Genomic DNA, 18,043 nt, shown 5'->3' with positions numbered 1-18,043 from the left:
CATCTAAGAAATAAAGGACAGGCAAATTCAATGACATATTTCAAGATTGGTACCCTCTACTGAAGACAGACCTTATCACTTGTGATGAAAAAATAAAAACAAAAAATTGAGAGTAAAAATATTCATGTTTCCAAATTCTGAAAATTTAAACTTTATAAGTAATTATACATCACTGTTATGGTTCGGATGTGAAAAGTCCCCAAAAAGCTCACGTGTGAGACAATGTAGGAAGGTTTGGAGGAGAAATGATTGGTTATAGTCTTAACCTAATCAGTGAATTGATCTCTGATGCGATTAATTGAGTTGTGACTGGTTGCAGGTGAGGTGTGGCTGGAGGAAGTGGTTCATTGGGGGCCTGGCTCTGGGGTATATATTTTGTATCTGGAGGGAGGAGTTTTTCTCTCTCTGCCTTCTGATCACCATGTGAGCTGCTTTCCTCTGCCACACTCTTCTTTTATGATATTCTGCCTTCCCCAAATCCCCAAGGAATGGAGTTTGCCTTCTGTGGATTAAGACTCCTGAAAATGTGAGCCCTAAATTAAACTTTTCTTCCCCTGAAATTGTTTTGGTTGGGTTGTTTAGTCACAGCAGCGAAAAAGCTAAAACAATCACACCAGATGGAAAGTATTGTGATCAAAATAATTTGTAAGAAGTTATGATTTGTGTTGAGATGATTGAGATATAAATAGCAACACTTCAGTACATTTCAAGAAGTTTACTTTGAATAAGTTATTTTTGAACAATAGGCTTAAAATCAGTATTCTTTCTGAACAAGGTTTTTGAATTTCCTTCTACGGAGGCAGGTACATGTCCTTTGTGTTTTCTGCCGGATGGTTGCACGTAGACTGGTAGATGTTAATATACTTTACATATTCCTGGTAAGCATCCAGTGGAGCCAGGTTCAAAGCTCACTTAGAACAGGGACCACATCAGCCTTGCTTATTGGAGCAACACAGTAGCTAGCACTGGATCTAGTACATTGCAAGTACTCAACACAACTTATTGGTTTTGTTAATTAAATTATGTTCTGCACAGGGGCTTTTGAGCTTGGGATGTCTAAAGGTCAGTGAATACAAAAGGCAGCCTTTTCTGTGCATGTTTGTTCTTGAAAAGTCCATTTCTAATGGTCCTTGAATGGATTCTGGAGGATTTTCCTGGAGAAACAAGTAAGCACCATATAATTTAAGGAATTTATATCTGAATGTATACAGACCTTATCCACTCAGAATCACTGCACTAGAGAATGGGGAAAGAGACATTTAGTCACTTCCTTCCATTCCCCATCGGTTGAGAGTTAACCTCCAGCAATTCTAACATCCTTCTATTTCTAGCTACTTATATTTTTATCTGACCAAAAAAGCTGGAGAAAGTCCTCAGGGAAAGAAAACAAAAGACAGGAGCTCTTGAATTTGTATATGCCAATATGCTGAAAAGTGTTTTCACCTGCAGGTAGTTAACATGGGCAATGGGGGTTTGTACACAGTGACCTTACAACATGATTGCTTTCATCCAGCAAACAAATCCTGAGTCAGGCTGAGTTAATTGTTTGGAATTTAAAAATTGGCAGACCATAATCCCTGTCTTAGAAAACTTTGGTGTGTAGGAGAATGTAGAAAAATAAAAAGGTAATTAAAATATTATTATGTGCGTGTACTGGTGGTGGTACTTATCCACATTTATAACACAGCATGTTATAATCATGGAAGACTTCTTAGAGATGATAATGATAATGCCTCAGTGGAGTCCTAAAAGACACTCAGAGGCCAGCCAAGTGAAGAGGTGCAGGCGGTTTTAGACAGATGCCAGAAAGATAAAGGTGTGAATGTGGTATGTGGAAAAAGAGAAAGCAATATTTGAGGAGATTGTCTGTAAAGACAAGTTTACTGAAAGGTTGTGTATTAGGGAGAAGGAAGCCTACATCCCAATTGGCAAATATGTAAGGAGCCTGTAGATAACTCATGATTCCTGTTGTCTATAGAAAAAAGAAGAAAGGGAACCAGGGCTTGATTTCAAAGGATCAATCCTTCTTAACTATGATGAGAGTGGGGGGGAATAAAGATAGGAGGTGTGTATTCATTTGCAAAATAGAGAAAATAATAGCAACTACCTTCAAAGGGTTGTTGTGAGACCTAAATAATGAAAGGAGTTCACCACTGTTCTTGTTATGTAATACACATTCAATAAAGGTTAGCTCTTGTTCTTTAAATGAAAACTGTTTTGCTTTGCTTTGCTTGTAGTTTAGGAGGGGCAGGAATAAGGGGACTTGAAGCCATTTCTTCTTCAACAGAATGTTACCCATGTTATGTTTATATAGAAAACAAAGTCGCTTGTGATGCTGTTAGAAGATGGGCTAGTAGAGCTAGCTGCAGGTTGAATGTCACTGCCTTGGAGAATGGGGGAGGAGCATAACTGTATACAGTAAAAGAAAAGAAAAAGAAATTCATGGTCAACATTAGGCATCCAGTAGGGGATGAAAGTCATAACTTTTCAATGACACCCAAAACACAGTTATGTGTTCCATTTGCAAAAGTGATGAAACGATGAATTCTAAGATGTTTGAATGGCGTTCGGGCTAACTAGTCATTTTATAGAAAGCATGTAATTACAAATATTGACAGATAAATATCCATGTGAATTTTTTTAATAACTCAGAAAAAGAATTTACCAAGAGGTTTATGGTCAGTAGAATGTATAAGATGTTTTTAAGTATGCCTGCCTTGTGTGATCATAGCATGGGTTACTTTTTTCAAACACCGTAATTCTATTCTGCAAATGACATTTGTTTGAGCAGTTAGCAGTTGGTGCCTCAGTTTCAACTGACATTTTGTTACTAAACACAGTTCTAACACCATAAGGTGATTTGTCAATGGTAAGAAAAGGTAGTTTGTATTTCACACGATAGTGAAATAGCACAGACGGGTAGTCAGTTGCTTGGAATTCTGGAAAGTATCCATTGCTGTCAAGTCCCACACCATTAAGAGTATTTTTTACAGTAGTCCACTAGGCTGCTTTTTTATGGAACAAATGATTGAAGAAGTTTAGAAATCCCCAAAAGCTCAAAGATTGTGTTTTGCTTCAGTAAAAGGCTCATGGGTCATGCTTTCAATGAGTTTAAATACTGTGCAAATGACAAACTCCACAGTCATTTAGGAAGATGCCCCTGGAAAGCTCACACTTTTTTTCCCTTTGGATACTTAGTATTCCAAAGGCCCTGTTGGTTTTGATATACCATTTTTCCTTGTGAAGTCTTTTGATTCTAAAATCACCAACCTTTAATACCACTCTTGACATTCTAGAAAGCAAGGGCCCAATGTAATATTGGAAAAGCCTAAAGATAACAGAAGTATTGAATGATGAATGTCTTTTAAAGAGTAATAATCGGCTTCCATTGTAGCTTCATCAATGATGAGTCATTTATAATGCAGGGTACAACTAAACTATGCAAAGACTTTGAGTATAATAGTAATAAACCAATTAACTCCCTACCTGCAGAAACTAGATTGCCTTATTGGCATAATACCTAAGAATCAAGTGTCCAATTTCTCCTCCAGATCATTGAGCCTTCCTTCTGTGGTCACAATGGAAAGTTTTGTTGTGACGAAAAGACTAAAAGCAGATAACTGTTTCTCTGGCTAATCACCAAGTACAACCCCCCCCCACACACACACACAAACACACACATACACTTATAAGTAGGAGCAATTTGATATAATGTTTAACTAATTTCAACACATATATTCATTTATAATTTTATTAAAGTATCCATATAATGTGTATTTTACATATGTGTGTGAGAATGTATACACACATATATATTATATAATTACGAAGTGCCTAGCACATAATAAATAATAAACATTAGCTTGCATATTATTATCATTGATATAAATGATAAACATTAGGAAACATTTACTGAATAGAATAAATATGTCCGTGGCCACTAATGAATGCTGTTGAAAACACTGCAGAGACAGGAGTGATTTTTCACCACTCATTATGTCCCAGATGCTTAAGATACATTTAGCCATTTAGTCCTCACTCTCCACCCATGAAGAATGTGTCATTCAGATCATCAGGAAACAGACTCAGGGTAAGTGACATGTCCAGTTGCCCAGGATTTGAAATCAAACCCACTTAAATTCTATGTTCTTTTCCTAGTACCTTAGGCTTCAAGACCTCATGTATTTGACTTTAGAGATTTTGAATCTAACACTTCTGTAGTTCATTACCACGTAAATAATCAAGAAAGCAAGCCTCTCTTGATAAAATGTGAACTTATTTATTTTCTGATTATTTAATTTTTGAAATTGTTTCGTCTAATGACTTCCTTTCCCTATTAGTTTATCAAATTGGTTTTAATAGTAGATGAAGTAGGGTTATCAACAGATGTGAAAAGAAACATGAGTTAAGGCTCCATGGTTGTCTTTTTTTTTTTTTTTTTATAAACAGTATTTAATGAAAATCTGCCTTGTCCCTGGCAGTAGTTTTACTGAAACCCTGTATCATATGTTACTTGTTATTGTAAGGGGCTAGACCAGAGGTCCAAATGAAGTCCTTCCTATTGGTAAGCTCAGCCTAAAAAGAAACAGTAAGTGTATAAATTAAGACTGGGGAGGGGAGTAAGTGGTGAAAAGGGTAAGTGATTGACATGTGGTGATCATGGAGTCATGTTCTCTTAACTGACAGTTATGCAGAGACCTATACATGTGGACTATGAATGTGAAAGCAATCCAGGAGGGGATAGAGAAGAAATCAAAAGAACCAAAGCAAAAGCATGAAAAATTCTCAGCTATGAAGGGCCATATGTTGCATTTATATGTAATCAATAGACATCTCTTTCAGAGCCTCTTTGTTTTCCTTATTTGCTTCAAGATAGCAAGAAAGCCCTAGTTTATAATATCAGCAGTTAAGTGCCAATGGGCCGAAATCATCATCTTAAGTCCTAATCAAAATCCAACTAAGGACTTATTCTCTTTTTTTTTGCCAGTCACACATAAGAATTAACTTATTCTGCCAAAAGTCACTTAGCTATTTAAAAATAAAATAAAATAAATATTTTAATAACTTTTCTTAGTAGTGCCAAAAGCCAACATACCTGAATGGATTGAAGATATAGCTCAGTTGGTAGAGTGTTTGCCTTTCCTGTATAAGGCTGTGGGTTCAATCCCTAGTGCCACCAAAAAAAAAAAAAAAAAATGAATATGGCAAAGCAGGCAAGGGATGAGTTGTCCTTCAACAAACAGTACTTTTAAAAAATTGTATTGACATACTGCACCTTTTATTACCATAGCAAACATCTAAAAAAGCAAAAACACAGATAAAAAAATTTAAAAAAATATCAATGCCAAAAAATTCACAAAGAATTAAAAATAGTAGCACAGAGGTCCCTTGAACTAACAATAATTATCAAGTCTTTATTTCTATTCCCATCAAAGTATTGAAATTATGAATTTACTTTTAATCATTGTTTAATCTTTGTTCAATAATACAGGAAACAGGAGTCTATGCCATATGACAGACACAGAGTCTCTATTTTCTTACATTAGTGCCCATTTTTACACATTAAGAAACATAGCTGGTAGCATAGTGTTGGCCAAATCTCAGTAGTGGCATATTTCCATCTCCCAGGGGGTGTGGGAAGACCCAACTGCACAGCAGTAACAATAAATCTAGCATATCCGTTTATGAAATAACTTTGGCAGCAAGAGCATGAGGATTTGGATGGAAGTGTATTCGTGGTCTTCCAGCTGGAAGATCAGAGCAGAGATTCTAAAGCAAAAGGCACAGAGTGGGATGGCAGATAGTGGCTGCTTGGATAAGAACAGAAGAGAGTTGGGGATCCATGCTGAGCTCAAGGGGAAATGCAAACAAGACTGTGGGTTCAGAATATTCCCCTGCTGCCCAGTATCAGCATGAGGGTTTACTGATGCCATCTGCTGGATAGTCTTGAGATTTTAAAATGGAATCTATGTAGATAATACTCCAGTGTCTCCCTATACCATTACTTCAGTTCTCCCAGTGAGAAGAAAAATAACAATAGCCACAACAGAAACACTTGGTAGAGAAAACAATCAATCAAAGTGAAACCTGGGTTATCTACATGTCTGCTGTACCTTAAGGAGAGTAAAGCTTTGTATTTTCACTGATTTGTAATATTTTGTAATATTTATTTGCATTGTATATTGTTGTTGTTTTTTAAAGCAAACTCTGTATTAATACACATTGCTCAGGCAAATGGATGTAGTTTGTGCTATAAATCCATGATTCCCTTGCTAAAAATATATTAAACAAAATAAATGCTATATATTACATAACCCCTTTCAATACCTTATCAGAGAGAACACAGTGATTTGGTTATTGTCTTATTTGTTTACCTAGTAAAATAAAAATTAAAATGGAAGAAAAACAATTTCCACCATTTGTTCAGAACTGTTACATATAGGGCCTTACATAAAATATAGTAATCTTTTGTTTTTGTTTTGTTGAAATATCATCTGTAGGATTATTGTGGGACCATCATTTTAAAATTACAATATCTCTTGTAATATTTGAATAAAATTGTACAACTTTTAGAAATGTGTGGCTGATGTAACATAGGTCCTAGTTTACACTTTCTAAAATGTACTAATCCCATGAGATTTGCAGTGTGAAAAATCGTTTCTGTGGTCAAATCCATATGGGATTGATGCTTTCCAATTATCTTCTCCTAGAGTTCTATGCATTACATAAGTTAAAGTACAAAAGAGTTTATATTTATTGAGAGTTTGCTGCGTGTCATTATCTCAGTAAAGCCTCATTATGATTTTATTATGTGAGCACTAACCTTGTTCCTATTGACAAATGAAGAAACTGAGGCTTAGAGGGTTGGTAGGTAATTTCCTCTAAGTCACACTACAAAAAATGGAGACTCTGACTTTAAAGATCATGCGTATAAATCCATAGCTTTATATTTTACCATATTATTGTATAAAATAATGTTACATATTATTGTCACATTTTGGTTAATTATGTTTCTACATTGATGTTAACATGCTAAACCCTTTGGAGAGTGATGCAGTCAGGACATTTGCTTAACTTTGTTTAACCTAGTATTTCTAAATCAATTTGTTTATAGAATATTCACTATTTGCAGTAGTAGTGTTCCATACAGTTCTTGAAAGACTGATATAAGCTACAGTATTGCTATAGGTAAGGAGCCAGGAAGGGAGGAGCTCTTTAATATTTCTCTGGTCACTTGATCCAGAAGAGCTGCTGGTGTCTTCTCCCTAGGCCTGCCACTTGACAATTTGGAACAGGTAGGAACAGGGAAGCAAACACCTGATATCTTTGCTGCTGCAGGTGCACAGAACACTGGAAACCTTTGTATAAACGTGTAATCCTTAGTACATCCTGCAAAGGGAACAAGCTTAATTTAGTTGAGCCACAAGGTTGAGTGAAAAACGGCATGTTGCAGTTATTGTTTAGTCAATTAAATTGTCCTCTGCACTTGTAGGAACTGTTGCACATTTATTACCAGTATAATACATGCTCTGGCTCTATGGTTGATTTCTGTGCTTCGGATCATCTTATATTTAGCACATCTAAAGAACTGAAAACCAATGATAGAAGACATGGTGATAAATTGTCAGGCTTTTCTTAAGATTCAGAAGTTCTAAAGTTCCTGCCAGTGACAGATGGTCTGTCCTTACTCATCGCTTGTCTTCCTGACAGGACTTGATTTTTCCCCCTATTTTTGCTAAATTCCCTTAAAGTAAACTCAGTTTTTTGGGAGGTGGGATGGTCTCATTTGTTCCAGTCACATAACTATATATAGAAATAGAATTAGCTGCATGCCTTGTTTACACTATTAATGTACACATGTCAAATGATATAAGAAAATAAAGTGATAAGAGGCAGAAAATATTTGAAAAATCCATACTTCCATTTCTACAGTTATTTTGAAAACCAAGCATACTGGAGTCCTCACTTATGGTTGTTGTTATTGTTTTCCTTACTGATTTCCTATTATCTTTTGGCAGCCCAAACATAACCTGACCTTCTGGGAAGTTTTTCTTATTCATTGTGGTAATAAATATTATATTAGTTTAGTTCCTTCATGATTTCATTAAGATCTAAAACTTCTTGAAATTTTGACTTTAAAAACACAACTAGTGGTTGCTAACTTGCAGAATGTTTTTCAGAATCCACACAATGATGCCAAAGAGCTATAACAATGATGTGCTTATTATGAAAGAGATTCTAAGAGAAACAACACAAAAGGCAAAATTTTAATCAAATTGCTAAATCCCTTTCACTGATTTTAAATGATTACTAGTAAAATAGGAAATGTGCTGCTTAGATTTCTTTTCCTACATTTTTTACCTTTGTCCCCTCTTTCAAGTCTAACACAGTTGTGGGAATAGATAGAAAGGCTTTTCTAAGGTGTCTTAAAATAATTTCTACAATACATAATTCCATCCTAGTTTGGTACAACATGACTCGGGTTTGCTTAAGTGTTATTTGCTTTTCAAGGGGAAAAGGGTTGTTATTATTACTAACAATATTAAAATAATAACAATGAAATATTAAAATAATATTTAACAATTTTAAAATAATTGCTTTGGTCTTTACAGTAGCTAGTTGTCTTTTGTCTCTTAACCTCAGAGCTCAGAATTTCATTTTATTTAAGAATGTCTTTCCTAAGAATGTTCACTATACATTAGATCAATTTAATAATATGTGAGAAGGATAAACAACATATCACTTCTTTTTATCTTTTCTTTAATTCTACTCTTTTAATCTCTCTGAAGTTATATATTTGTATTCCCCACTACTTCGTCTACGTTAGTCATTTAAATGAAAGAACTGAAAGCCTCGTGGATTTTCAAGGTCTAGGCTGTTGAACTCCCTGTCATCTTTTTATTCCCCTTTTCAAATGCTCCTTTCCATTACTAATATCAGTTACCTTTTTAATTAGTGGCTTTTTAACATTGCTCACTTTCAGTAACATTCAATTATAAAAAATTAGAACTGATGCCAGCTTATTGGTTATGCATGAAGAAGTTAACCTAGACCTAAGGAAATTATATTCCTCTCTTAATGGACATTTCTCAGATAATGAATGGAAGCATTAACTTTCTGTATACAACATTACAAACAGAAAGTTTCCAGGTTCTTTAAAACACAGTGACACAGTGTTACTATATTACATAGGTTTTAGTTTACACACACACACACACACACACACACACACATACACATATGCACACACAATATTGTATAAATGCACATACTCTGTTACATAATTAAAAAGACATGACATGTCTTTTTATTTTTAAGTATCTTTCTAGTAGAATTTGTATTCCTTCCCCATATAAAAAATGTGCTTGTAAATAAATAAATTAATGTCTTGAATGTTCAATATCCATTGAAAAGCCATCATGTACTACATGATTTAAGAATCATGCCTTTATAAAAATCACATAATTAAAAATTACTCTAGTGAGTACTTTTATGAAACATACTAAGAATAGAAAAAGCTACAAAGATTAAATTTAGTACGAACACAATGGAAATTAGGGTGGAGTTTCCTCCAAAGACCAGGAATCAAACTATCATATGACCCAGTATATCACTCTTTGGTATTTATCCTAAAGTCAGCATATTATAGGGATACATGTATACCCTTGTTTATATAAGCACAATTCACAATAACCTAACTATGTCCATCAATGCATGAGTGGATTAAGAAAATGTAGTATATATACACAATGGAGTTTTATTCAGTCCATAAGAAGAATGAAATCATGTCATTTGCAGGAAAATGGATGGAACTTGAGAACATTATGGTAAGCCAGAAAGCCAAGCTTAGGTAGCCAAGGGTCGTATGTTTTCCCTCACTTGTGGAAGGTAGAGAGGAAAAAGGAAAAAGTTTTGTGTGAGGATTCTTATGAAAATCAAAGGGAGATCAGTAGAGAAAAGGGCCCAGGAGAAGGGAGAAAGGGAGAGAAAAGGAACTAGTGGGGAATGGTATTGTTATTTTGTATGCATGAATGGATTTATAACAACAAACCCCACCATTATGTATAATCATAATTCACCAATAAAAATATGGAAAAAAGGTACAAAACTGAGATAAATAAAAACTACTTTACATTAGATAAGAAACTAAATTCATTTAACAAATATACACCAAAAATAATGTCTCAGTCTAAAAGAGTTTAATTTCATGTAAGCACACTACCACAGAAGAGAATAGGGGAGAAGTGTCTGCTCCAGACACTGGAAATATTGTGACCTCCAAAATGTCTTTGGGCATGATGTCACACTCTCAGTAAGATGGAAGGTATAGCAGACACACATAAGTAGATGAGAAGTTGTTATGGGTCAGATTTAGAAGTGACATATATCACTTCTGCTTACATTCTATGGGCTATGACTCAATGGCATTTAGTTCTACCTTGCAGTGGAGGACAGGAAATGTGGCCTACTTGGTGTCCAGTAGAAGAAGAAAAGGAATTTTGGTGATCATCTATCAGGTTCTACCACATGAATCTCCAGTTGTGCTTAGACACTAAAGGGAATTCAAACTGTTATGCTGTTCCTATTGCCCAGTTTTTCTCATAAACTTTGAGTCTACTAGCTTGTTCTTAGAGCAACCTAAATTTGAGGGAAAATTTGGGACTAATGAATAGTCTCACAGAGACCCAGTAAGAGACGGGAGAATTTGAAAGCCTGATGAAAGCTTTAAGAGCCCTTTCTTTAAAATATACATTGAGCCATATGGATGAAATTTAGCTTACTCATACTGAGTGGTCATATGCACATGGTGGCCACCCATAGTAAAGAGCTCCCAATTGAGAACAAGAAGAATATTTATTTTTATTTGCAGTGATGTCCTTACAATTTTGTTTGTTTCAAATATATACTGCTGAAATACCTTACATTTTAATATTCCTCAGTAAAACCAAAGACGGAAAGTGGAGATTATTTCTCTGCTAACCCTAAAGGAGGGAAGGTGGTATAGTGGGTAGAATCATGGCCTTCAATGAGATATTTACGTTTCTTCTTTACTGAAAGATGAGATTAAGCTATGTTTCTTGGTACCGTTTCATTCTTTCACCTGAAAGATTATTTAAAGTCCAAGTGTGAAATATGTTTTATTGTCTAGATAAATCACCAATAAGTTATCATTCCCTGCTTCATAAATGCCGTTGTACCCTGCAAGGGAGGACAGGAAATCATGTTCAGAGGCATTTAAGACAGATTCTTGCTTAATATCTATAAATATTGTAGAGTTCATATAGCTTTCATTTTGCTTAGTCTGACCCCATAGTTCAGATTATCTAAACAAGTGTAATTTAAACTCAACTGAGTCAACACTTCTCTACCACTAATGTCGTTTCTGTAGTACTTTCAAATCTATACTACCTATTGCTTGGCTTTCATGCTCTGTTTCTTTTTAATTCTTCCTGTTTCTTCATTTTATTTATAGTTTTTTTCCTGCATTTTATCCAAAGATCTACTTTACCCTTATCTGAATCTCTTATATAATACTTTAAAAAATTGTAGTAGAGTTCCCATTTATTTTCTAATGCTTTTCTTTGTTCATAATCATTAATTTTTTTTAGTTATAGATGGACACCATACTTTTACTTTATTTGTATGTCTTTTTAGGTGGTGCTGAGGATTGAACCCAGGGCCTAGCACATGCTAGCAAGGGCTCTACCACGGAGCCACAACTGGAGCCCCATTCTTCATAATTATTGATGATGTGTTTTCACAACTATTAATGGAAAAAAAAACAGAAAATTAGAACCAGAGATTTAGTAATACAAAGTAAAAACTTTTCTATTTTCTTTAAATTAAAATTTGCCATGGGTCATATTTTCTATATTATATTTGCCCTATAATTTAAATATATATGTAATTCAAAACTAATAATAATGTTCAAACTTAAAAATTGATACTACATTCTCACTTTTCTAATAATTCATTATCTGTATACTTCAGTAAGATCATGGGAGCCAATATAATATCTGTTGAAATAGTATGAAATTTATGCAACTATTTAGAAAACAAAGATTCTGCAAATATTAACTTTAAGAAAATATCAAATCAAAAAACAGTCATATATTCAATTGTATTTTTTGTGATCTGTGCATTTTTCAGTAGACATTTTTCAAAAGGACAAAGAAAACCCAACAAAATACAATTAACACTTTATAACAACTCCTTGCTAGCTGTTAGAATGCATCCTCATTTGAAACCATATCTTCAGTTATTATTGCTAAAAATAAAAGAATAATTTTTTACAAAGCAATTTTTCCTGTTATATGTCTATGATATAAATAGTAAGAACATGTCTTACACTATGTATTATAAGAATTGATACAATAGAAACCTTGACAGAAATGCAATCCTCAGTATATGCACACACACACACACACACACACACACACACACACACACACACACACCCCTTACATTTTTGGCCTACAACAAGGGTAATTTAGAGAAATGTTCAAAGTTAATCAACCAAGATTCCTACCTATATGTTATTTGCTTTACTTTTTATGTAAGTTTTGTTTTCATATTATCAGTGATTTATAGCTACTAAGATTTCCTACCCATACCTTAATGTTAATATAATCTTTTACTTCTAGTATTTTATTATCAGATAATTTTAGAATTGAATCTACTGAAAATATGCAAAACAAACAATTTTCAAAACAGGGAGCAGTTTACTTACCAAAGATAGTAGCAAACAAGTATATACTCAGTAAAGTAGCAGAAGATAAAATATTAAGTTAGAGCCAGATTTTAGGGAGAGAGATGCTTAAGATATTTGTTAGATAGATAATAGAAAACCATCAAAGTTTGTTGGAATGGGGAATGTGATTGAGATTTGAACTCTATTCCTGTTAAATCACAATGCAGTATTACTCAGAGTTTTTAGTTGCAATTTATCCTTATCAAGGCTTCTGATTAATTATATTTTTAAATTTGTGTAGCAAGTCTACAATACATCTACCTGTTGAACACAAATGTTTCTGCGGTATTTTGCTCATGATTTTCCATCTTGAATTCAATAGAAAGGCCTTTCTAATGTATGATTCATTTCGTGTCATTTACAAAGTATCTCCATTTAGTTTGATTGTTTTTCATGATTAATGCTGATAGCTGGTTTGTTTTCTATTCTAGGTTGTGGAAACGAATTTGGTTGCTTTTGACTGTCACTGGATCATTATAAATGAGGTAAAGTCAACTAACCCTTATTGTCAACTCTGTGTCCTCTTTTCATATATATATAGTTCCAACACTTCCTATAGCCTTGAATTTCTGGGAGGAAACAGAACATGAAGTAAACTTTCAGCACTGAGTGAATGCTGTTAAATAAAAATAGAATGGAGAGTTTTTAAATGCTAAAGGACTTTATATGAATAAAATAAGTGGAGAAATTCTCCCCCACTGAGTATCTTTTAGCTTTGCTGTTGGCACATAGTGCCTGCTCAGAGATCATCTTTATAAAAAGTACAGATCTTCTTTGTAAGCAAAGTGAATTCCTCCCAGTGGAGTGCTTGTGTTCCATTTATATTTTAATGTTGTTTCTAAAACTTTTATATCCACCCCCTTACATGAGGATTAAATAGTTCAGCATATGAATATGAATCAACACAGAACAGATTTTTTTCCCTTTTCATAACATACAATTTTTTAAAAATCCATAGACTTGTCAAATTCCTTGTGAATTTTTTTATTTTTGCCAAAATAATACATAAGATTAAAAATATGTTACAACCCAAGAGCCTTGTGAAATGAGTCTTTCCATTAGCACCTGCCAGTCAGAATCAGAAAGAACAATGACATTAGCACTGAACAAATAATGTGATCACATGAATTTGCCCTTCACAAGACATAGTATTCAATCATACCTATCACTTGTGAATAAAGACGATCTATTACCTATAGCTACTATCTGTAGAATTATAGAATAATATGATTTGTTTTAGGGTAAGAATTATGGTTTTTCAGTCTCAAAAAAAAGGTTCAATTCTGGCTATAAAACTTTTTAGCTGTTTCCATGGACAAATAATCTTCCTGTACTTCAGTATATTTATTCATACAATAAGTATGATGATAACATTTACTTTAAAGGTTCATAATAAAAATTAAATTAGATATTATCTAATCTCTAACTCAGTGCCTGACAAATGACACATGATAAATGGTATCACAGTAATGATCATTTCCTATTAAAGTTCACAGATTGCTCTCTCTCATTACTTTATTGAATTCTAAACATTATTCATAAGTTATTGAGATGATCAGGGTCATAAAAGATAAATGATTTGCCTCTTTTTATGTATAAAAGTAAAAATAGTTTCCAGTTTCAAGTTGTTTCTCCTACACAACACTTCACTGATGGAGTGGTTCTTTTTAGCTCAGGGTAAAGGCACTGGAAATGTCTTACAAATTTGTTTTTGGTCTGCCAAATTTATATCTTTATGATTTGTCACTACACTTTTTGTGTCAAATTAAGATGTGTTGTCCTGAGATTCACCCATGTGATGTGTAGGCGATTTCCCAGCTTTTCAGGGACATTTTGATACCTTCTAATTTTCTCATGCCTCTTAATTTTCCACCAAGAATATCTGAACCTAATGATAGAGGGAAGAACAAAAGGGAAGGCAATGCAGCAAACCTTCATAGCTTTTCACACTAGATACTTTCTTTTTCTTTTTGGGCAAGGAAACAAAGGCTCAGAGAAATCGAATAGTTCACCAGATATTACAGAACTATTAAGTGGTGATAATCAGATATAAAACTGATTTCTAATAAAGAGCTGGACTTGTTGTCGGTTTATGTTATTTGTGATAATTCTCCTCATGTTTTTTTTTTTTTAATTCTGTTACCTCAGTTGTAATCTGTGGTAGCCATTTATTCCACTAGCTTCCATCTTTGGTTTTATTATTATCTAGAGTACTGTTTTAAACATAAAGAAACCTCCTAATCCCTGTTATCTCATAACCATCCTCTGACAGGGAAGATTTTCTGATGCCAAAGAAGTTGGAGTCATTTTACTTGTTCATGTCAATAAAGCTGACTGGAAAGGAAGACAGGACTTCTTGCCTTCTTGGAGACACAGATTAATCAAAACAAATGAATGCTTATAGTCATCCAATGGAAATGCCCATTCCCTTCTATTTTTTGATAAGATTGCAGAGGGAATCCCTAAGTTAACCTTTTCCCCCATGTCCAATTTAGCTTCTACACTAAATCTTAAAGTAAGAACAAGTAGAGCTACCAGAACATTGTGGATATTTATTCACTGTTGAAGGGTCAAGCTATAGAAAAAAAAATTACCTCTTCATATTATATAGGTGTTGTCTAATAGACCGTTTCATTGGTGATAAATTACATGGAAAGAATAATAAAAATATTTTCTTCTATCAAGGTTATAACTTAAATTTGTTAAACTTATTCTTAAATAGTATTTCATAAAATATTGGGAAGTGAATATTTCACAATTTAAATTGTGCAAGTATTTACAAAATAAAACATGCATAAGAATAAAAATCTATCTGGTAAATAGCTCATGTTACAAGCATAGAAGAATTCAGTTCTTTTCCTTCAAGTATCATTTTATTCTATAAATTCTTAGAACTATGAATAACTATAACTTCACTTTTATTGTCATTGAAAGCTTTATCTCTTTTTCACCCACAGACCTACTTTTTAGTCCTTGAACATGGTGTTTCTTTGGGGCAGGTTAATACTTCCTAGCCTTTGAAAAACACAATGTTCACAACTCACACCATTTACATTGGTTATTACTTATATCTGAACTAGCAAAGACTCAGAAAATGACCAGGTTTGCAAGAAAAACTATTACCCACTGGCATATCCAAGGTCAGTACTCTTAGTTCCATATGATTCCATTCAGCTACTGCGTCTCTCTGAAATCTGCCTTAGAAAATGGCTCTTGACCCTTCTTATACACTTTTTTTACATGCTTGTTTATACACATTAGTAATATAAGAACCATCATTTACTCTAGTTCCCATAAAAGTAAAAGTAAGGTTTTCTCAAATTTGCTAGGAAGCTAATATACTTTAAAAGCCCCCCAAGAACACACAAATGCCTTCAGGTAGATGGATGGAATTGGAGAATATTATGCTAAGGAAGTAAGACAATCCCCCCCAAAACAAAGGCCAAATGTTTTTTCTGATATGTGGATGCTGATCCATAATGGGGGTTTGGGTGGGGGTGGAGCAGGGGAGGAATAGAGGAATTTTGGATAGGGTAAATGGAGGGAGGGAAAAGGATGGGTCATGGGGGTAGGAAAAACAGTGGAATGAGATAGACATCATTACCCTAGGTACATGTAAGAAGACACGAATCGTGTGACTCTACTTTGTGTACAACCAGAGAAATGAAAAATTGTGCTCCATTTGTGTACCGTGAACTGAAATGTGTTCTGTTGTCATGTATAACAAATTAGAACAAATAAATTAATTAATTAAAAATTTAAAAAAAGAACACAAAAAAGCCCATTTCTACTGAACCCCGAGAATATGAATCTGTCTAGTTTGGCTTTTGTAGCTATTATTTTGTTGCTAATTTTAAAATCAGCTGCAAATATTTATTTAATCTTATTGCACCGATAGTTTTTTAGAGCAGGGCTATAAATCAAAGTTGGCATTATGCATCATGATACAAATTGATGTAGAAACTTGAAAACAATATTTTTTTTCATTTGCATTAAGTGTGCTACAATCATGAGAGTCTGTGCTAGCTCATATGGTGCAATCAATCATATGTTAGGACTTGGTAATGCTACTTATCTCCTCCCTGCAATCACTGGATCCAGCTTAGAGAAGCCTTTCCACATAAGTATTGTCGTCCCCTCAGGGCCCTAAAGCAGATGGCCTAGCACTTTATTTAAGTTCTACAAAAGTTAGAAATTCAGATAGGAAGATATACACTGTTTTGAGCTGCACACTGTTTAATACTTTATGTCCCCATTTATCCCTGATAATATTTAGCCTGACCCTTAATGTCCTGATGTGATTTTACTGACTTAAAAAAATAATTTATTTTTTTCTCTATGGGTTACTGCAGTAAAGTAAGTTGTTTCTTAGGGTGGGAGGGGGAGTTATTTTGAGATTTAGAAAGCCTACTTCTGTAGTGGATATTTTTTTGTTTGTTTAATGGTGAGTGGAGGTGTACACTACTAATCTACCAGACAGAAACCTGCCATTCTGTTCCTCTTCCTGTTGGTATATAGGGTAGAGTTAGTTTTGTTTCAGATTTCAACAGAATGTTTGCTTCACATTAATTTAAAACTTTCTGGAAGCATCTAAAGGTCATCTTTGCTGAAGCATGAAGAACAGAAATATATTAGAAATAAAACACTCTTTTGAAACTGTACTGTGTAACAGACGGCAACATCTCATTAGTGAAATTCGTTTTATACAGATTTATTTTAACATTTTTAAAGTATCAGTGTCTAGAATTAAAATTCAAGGTATCTTTAGAAGGTAGTTTGGTAAAGTGTTGTCACTCAATCATTCATTAAATTTTTAATTATCAACATTTATTTAATACCCACTATGACCCAGGAACTTTGTCATAGAGCCAAGAGAACAGGAAGAGGGGAGAAACAAATGGTAAAAGGGGAATTGGGATACTATCTTTCTGAAATAATTTATATAATCTAGATTTGTATCTGAACTGATGGATTTTTAGAGTTTTTCCTTCCACAAAATTCTATTAATTTAAGCCTAAAGTTGATAAAGTGCAAGAACTCGGGAAGTATTCAATTCTCCTAACAGATGTGTTCTGGGTAGGAGCTGTTCCAGGGATATTTCTCCCTAGCAGATGTTTGAGCTTTATTCGTCTTCCTTGGGCTCACACATTTCAGGGCTCACCATACATTAAAATATTAAAGTAAATATTTTCTTGAATATATTAACTCATAATAAATTTTGATTATACAGCTTAATTATTTTGGGTGGAAAAAGGCCATTATGTTTTGCTGCTAAAGAAGTAAAAATGAAAG

The 18,043-nt window shown here is 33.8% G+C and overlaps 1 protein-coding gene across 4 annotated transcripts in view; it reads left to right on the top strand.

The window, feature by feature from the left end:
* Grid2 (glutamate ionotropic receptor delta type subunit 2) overlaps positions 1 to 18,043 on the top strand; it is a 1,411,364-nt gene that overhangs the window by 831,378 nt on the left and 561,943 nt on the right. For all 4 annotated transcript variants that reach the window (XM_021734724.3, XM_078021917.1, XM_005337550.5 and 1 more), the window contains exon 5: positions 13,183 to 13,236. In XM_021734724.3, coding sequence (XP_021590399.1) covers positions 13,183 to 13,236 — 54 coding nt within the window. The remainder of the gene's footprint in view (positions 1 to 13,182; positions 13,237 to 18,043) is intronic.

The sequence above is a fragment of the Ictidomys tridecemlineatus genome, chromosome 9, assembly GCF_052094955.1.
Source record: "Ictidomys tridecemlineatus isolate mIctTri1 chromosome 9, mIctTri1.hap1, whole genome shotgun sequence".
In the NCBI taxonomy this organism is placed as follows: Eukaryota; Metazoa; Chordata; class Mammalia; order Rodentia; family Sciuridae; genus Ictidomys; species Ictidomys tridecemlineatus.
The sequence above is the reverse complement of the archived record's forward strand: the minus strand, read 5'-3'. Positions and strand labels throughout refer to the sequence as shown.